The sequence below is a fragment of the Acanthisitta chloris genome, unplaced genomic scaffold, assembly GCF_000695815.1.
Source record: "Acanthisitta chloris isolate BGI_N310 unplaced genomic scaffold, ASM69581v1 scaffold17517, whole genome shotgun sequence".
Lineage (NCBI taxonomy): Eukaryota > Metazoa > Chordata > Aves > Passeriformes > Acanthisittidae > Acanthisitta > Acanthisitta chloris.
Window position 1 is genome coordinate 8,403 of NW_008684470.1, and position 5,553 is coordinate 13,955.

Here is a 5,553-nt window from a genome sequence, read left to right on the forward strand (position 1 = left end):
AGTGCTTGCTTGGCAACAGACCCAGCCGTGCCTACGGCACCTTGCCTAGTCCTGCACTCTCCTCTCCTCCTCCTCCTCCTCTCTCTCTCTCTCTCCTCCTCTTCTCTCTCTCCTCCTCCTCTTCTCTCTCTCCTCCTCCTCTTCTCTCCTTCCTTCTCCTCTTCTCCCCCCTTCCTTCTCCTCCTCCTCTTCTCCCTCTCTCCTTCTCCTCTCCTCTCTCCCTCCCTAAATTTAGCAGCGCAGCCATGAAACTCATCAGTATCAGCATGACTCAGTTATCCTAGTGATCCCATTTCAAAAACAAAATGTGTCAGGAAGCAAATAAACATCCAAGTGCAAGTGTGCCACATTTTCATGTGCACAGTCATCCCCTACAGTTCATTTCCTCCAGTTTGAGCTCCCAAAAACACAGCTACAAGGTGTTTCCATAATCTGTTGCTCTTTCCACCTCATCTTCTCTCGGTGTTTCTCTGTTCCTCCTCACATCAGAGTACCTATGCCAGGGCTCATCCTGCCTCCTCCTCCCCACCTGTGCCTTAATCCTGAAACCTCAATTCACTTCTCATCTACTGTTGCTATTACATCTTAAAAATATCCCTTCGTACTTCCTCTCCCTTGTGCCAGGAGACAACCTCAGCAACACCTGCAAAGAAGCTTCCTTGTCTTCTTCCTTCAAATTACTACTTTAAAAACTGTACTGGCATTAAAAACCTCAGTGATGGAATTACAGCTGCAAGTGTAAGAGGAATGTGAACGTCATTATGAATGAGGTGATTTGAAAATGAACTCAAGGAAGATGTGCACAGGGATAATGGCAAAACCTAGAGAATGAGGCACAGTCACAGAAAAGAAACGTTTGATTTGTGCAAACTGTAGACATTGACACGCACAAGGTGTGCTCAGGTGCTGAGACACAGGTCTGTGTGATTTCACTGCCATGGTTAAGGCTACAACTGGAACACATCTCTCCTTTTGAACACCACAGTTTAAAAAAAGTAGGGAAAAGTAGAGAAACTCTATAAAAAGACTCATTGGAGACCTAAAAATCATGACCTAAGAGGAAAGACTAATAACTGGGATCAGTAGGGAAGTCTGAGGAAATAATTTCACTCTTCCACAGTGCCTAAGAATAGAAAGGTAAGTTTGAGTAGGATACAGTGGACATGATGAAAAACTTCCTTGGAGGAAGTTTTGCTAAGCACTGGGAGAGACTCAAGTTTCTGACTGGTTTCTAACTGGTTATCCCTCTCCAAACACCTTCCAGAATTGACACAGGTGTATGTAAGGTGACAGTAAGCTCAGCTTACTGTAACACCTCAGTGCTGGCAAAACCACAAATGAAGGCTGAAGAGTTCCTTCGTCAATGGGATAGCTCTTGGAAATAAAAAGGGCATATTTCCTCACGTGGCTATGTAACAGCACTCCGGTTTTTGCAACATGGTGCTCCACGTACACAACTGATTTAGGGATCTGGCAGCTGAAGTCTCAACTGATTTTTATGCTGAAGTGTTGAAGTCATAACCTGTTACTCTGCAAGCACAAGAAGCTTTCACACAACACTACCACGGGAGCTTGAATCAAGTTCTCCCTTTTCCTCCAGCGCAAAGAAGGATTAACTGGAACATTTTACTCACTAAACCCAAGGAAACTCTCCCTACACTGAGCAAGTGAGAGAACAGGCCAGCTGCAGTATTTAGCTACTCCCATCTAAAAATACAGCAGACACACAAGCTAGTACCTAGAGGCTAGCACTGACTGCTCCTCCCCCAGCTCTTCCCACGTGTGCTGGGATCTGCTCCACTCACACTAAATACCCACCTCAACTTCTCCACAGTAGCAGCTCCCTGCCTGCTTCATCTCCAGCCAAGCAGGAAATGGCAGTGACTCCTGCCACTTCCAGCTTTTAAATGCTCCTGGGCCGATGCTGACTCTTTTTTTACCTTATCTCTGAGGCTCAGAGGAAGAACCTGGGCTGGCAGATCAAACTGTGCTCTAAAATGCTCATGTGGTAACAGTACATTGCTGCCTGGAGAAAATGAACGTATCCAGCCAAGGCAGCAGAAGGTCTAGGCAGAGTTTAGGGTGTTCACTCACCTAAACCATCTTCTAGCCTCAGACACAGCTGTAGACAACAGGACACACAAGTAATAAAAACCATCTTGTTGCAACTAAAATCACAACATTTGGTTATTTGCTTATCATTTCAGGGTTCCAATCTTACTTCCCATTTGCCTGTTACCTGTTCCTACTCTCCACCTTCAAAACTTATCTACTGCTAAGCAAAAGTCTCCTAAGGCCACACTCAGTTCTTAGGCAGGAGGCACAGTGTGGCAACCAGCCCAGTATGCTCCTGCAGTAAGTCTCACTGATTCAGGATCTTACGGAGCAGCAAAAAAGAAGGTGAACAAACACCTAAAAAGATTTAGTTCAATACTAAACATGTTCACTAAGTCAGCAAAGAATTGCTAAAAATGCCAATTAGGATTCCGGAACTATCAAGTGGGAGGAAGGATAAAAATATAGATGGTCTCTAAATCACTGGAGAAAACAACTAAACAACTAAAAACTGCAAGGTCAAAAAGCATCTACACAACACTTCAGATGATCTGCATCAATATGCATCACTTAAGCACTTGTTTTTCCTCAACCCAGTTTGTCTGCTGTCCAGTAACTGAACTTAACTGCTGCTGGGCTTGTGTTTGGGGTGGCGCTGCGGAGTGGGAAAGGGAATAGAATCACAGAATGTCAAGGGGTTGGAATGGACCTTAGAGATCACCCAGCCCCAACCCCTGCCCTGGGCAGGGACGCCTCCCACCAGAGCAGGTTGCTCAAGGCTCATCCAACCTGACTGTGAACACTGCCAGGGTTGGGGCAGCCACAGCTTCCCTGGGCAACCTGGGCCAGTGTCTCACCACCCTCACAGGGAAAACCTCTGCCTAACATCTAAATTTCCCTCTTTCAATTTGTCTCCATTGCCCCTTGTCCTGTCCCTGCAGCTCCTAACACAGAGTCCCTCTGCAGCTTCCCTGGAGCCCCTTCAGCTCCTGCAGGTTGCTCTGAGGTCTCCACACAACCTTCTCCTCTCCAGGCTGAACAGCCCCAGCTCTCTTACAGCAAAGCTGTTCCAGTCCTCTTATCAGCTTTGTAGCCTCCTCTGGACTTGCTCCAACAGTTCCACGTCCTTCTGATGTTGGAGACACCAGAACTGTGTGCAGTACTCCAGGTCCATGGTTAAAAAACCATGGATAGCTCCTGGTCTGTAAACACAGTATCTTGTTCCTATCTCATAATTCTAGAGGAACCTTTCCAGTGTTTAGATCTTTTTTTTCCACTCCTGTTTTGCTCCACTTCTCCTTTCCTACAACTGGTCTTTTCCTGTGTTATTTCCAAAAGTGACTTTCTCATTCTTTCTCTACAGCACTGTCTCTCTCCTATGTTTCAGTCTGCTAACACTGGATGGCTCCTACAGAAACACCTGCAGTACACACACTCTCACAGTTCAGGTGTCATGCAATGTAAATCCACCATATACCCTTCCCAATGGCACTTTTCCCCTATACAACAAACTTGTTTAATTCCACAAAACATTTTTCCTTACAGCATCTGCTTTAGGGAAAAAAAATAAGATAATGAAAAGGCAACTTACTGATTTCTTGCTCCTTTTCGTTCTTCTTCTGTGCAATCTGCCTTTTTAACTTGTTGACATCGGCTTGGATGGATTCAACAACACGTTCACTTTTCTCTACGTCTATACAGACTGCCTGGGAGAAAACCACCAGATATACTAAGGTGGTACAAAAATACAGGACATACTTCCATGACAACATTAATAAAACTGCTACCAGACAAGAAACCATTCAAAGCACCAAACTAAGAGCAGGAGTTAACTACACCAGAGCGTGATATTCAAGCTGAAGATCATTTTCTTTACTGGCTGTTGCCAAATCCCAACTGCTGCATTACAGGAAAAGCATTTCCAAGTAAGTCATCATTACAGAAGATTTGTAATAAGATCCCAAGTTAGTTAGTGCCTCATCCCTGGAAGTGTTCCAGGCCAGGTTGGTTGGGGCTTGGAGCAACCTGGGCTAGTGGAAAGTGCTCCGGCGCACGGCAGGGAGTGGAACAAGATGAGATTTGAGGTCCTTCCAACCCAAAAGAAGTTTAATTGGGGAATAATGTAAATAAACCTCTAAGCTGCTTATCAGAAAAGTCATTTCCAGTCTTGTAACATCCTCTAGGAAACAGTCACTTGAAAGGTGGAAGTTCCTCAAGTTAGCTAACATCTAAGTTACTTTTAGAGTGACACACAACACCGTCAGAGTTTTAACAGGCAGGAAGACAACTCCCTGACGGCCACAGAATCATGGAATTGTTAAGGCTGGAAAAGACCTTTAAGATCATCAAGTCCAACTGTAAACCCAACACTACCATGTTCACCACTAAACCATGTCCTTAGGTGTTGTATCCATGTGTTTTTTCAATACTCCCAGGGATGATAACTCCATCACTTCCCTGTGCAGCCTGTCCAATGCCTGACAACCCTTTCTATAAAAAAATCTTTCCTAATATCCAATGTAGACCTCCTCTGGTGCTACTTGAAGCTATTTGCTCTTGTCCTGTCACTTGTTACCTGGGAGAAGAGACACCCACCTGGCTCCAAGCTCCTGTCAGGTGGCTATAGAGAGCAATAAGGTCCCCCTGAGCCTCCTCTTCTCCAGGCTACACAACCCCATTTCCATTTTTCCAGACAGTAATTCAAACAGCAGCAGGATCACAAATGATATATGTGCTCTTGGTAACAACAGCATTATAGAATAATGCCATTAGCTAATGGGACAGATCTCTGTGGATAAATTCTCCTGTCCCCTGAAGCTGCCATGGCAGCTGTCTGTCTTACCCACCTCACAAGGCAGGTTAGGAAGCAGCAACTTTCCACTGGGAAACAGCAGTTCCCCTGTGCAGGCAAGACAGGGGATGGTGGGAGGGATTACTGCCTTGTTCCCTGCTCCAGGAGCCAACAGCAAAGCTGAGCTGGAGCAGGGACACAAATCCCCCCAGGGCAGATGCGAGGGGAAAGCCTGGGAAGAAGCTGTGACTGCAGCACAATCAGCAGATGTGAGAGCTCCTGGGGCAGCACAGCTCTGCTGCTCTCCAAACAGGACAAGCTGTGAACTGACAAGCTTACACTGAGTAGATCTGACACTCCAGGCACTTTTCACATGCTCTGGCACATTTGGAGCAGGATTCACTCATGCTCTACACAAAATGTTCACAAGTTTTAACTAACAGATGGAGCTCTGCTGCAATTCTCCATCCCCAGAGCCAGGAGGCATTTTTAAACCTCTGCTAATCTCCACAGCCTTCAGCAGGGCTTCTCTTCAAGATAACTAATGTCTCCCATAAATCACTAATTTAATCATTAAATCACCTCAAATCATTACCACATTAAATCATGTAATTGCAAAAGAGAAAAATTGGTGATATTTGTACCAACTTTTAAAGCAGCCACTGGAAATCATAGAATCGTAGAACCAACTGGGTTGGAAAAGACCT

At 45.3% G+C, this 5,553-nt stretch overlaps 1 protein-coding gene across 1 annotated transcript in view; it reads right to left on the bottom strand.

The window, feature by feature from the left end:
- The window catches only part of LOC103806653 (BRISC complex subunit Abro1-like), a gene marked incomplete at its 5' end in the record, with an annotated part of 4,751 nt that extends 990 nt beyond the window's left edge, over positions 1–3,761 (bottom strand). Inside the window, 2 exons of the mRNA XM_009079362.1 lie at positions 3,120–3,130; positions 3,647–3,761. Coding sequence (XP_009077610.1) covers positions 3,120–3,130; positions 3,647–3,761 — 126 coding nt within the window. The remainder of the gene's footprint in view (positions 1–3,119; positions 3,131–3,646) is intronic.
- Between the last annotated feature and the right edge of the window lie 1,792 nt (positions 3,762–5,553).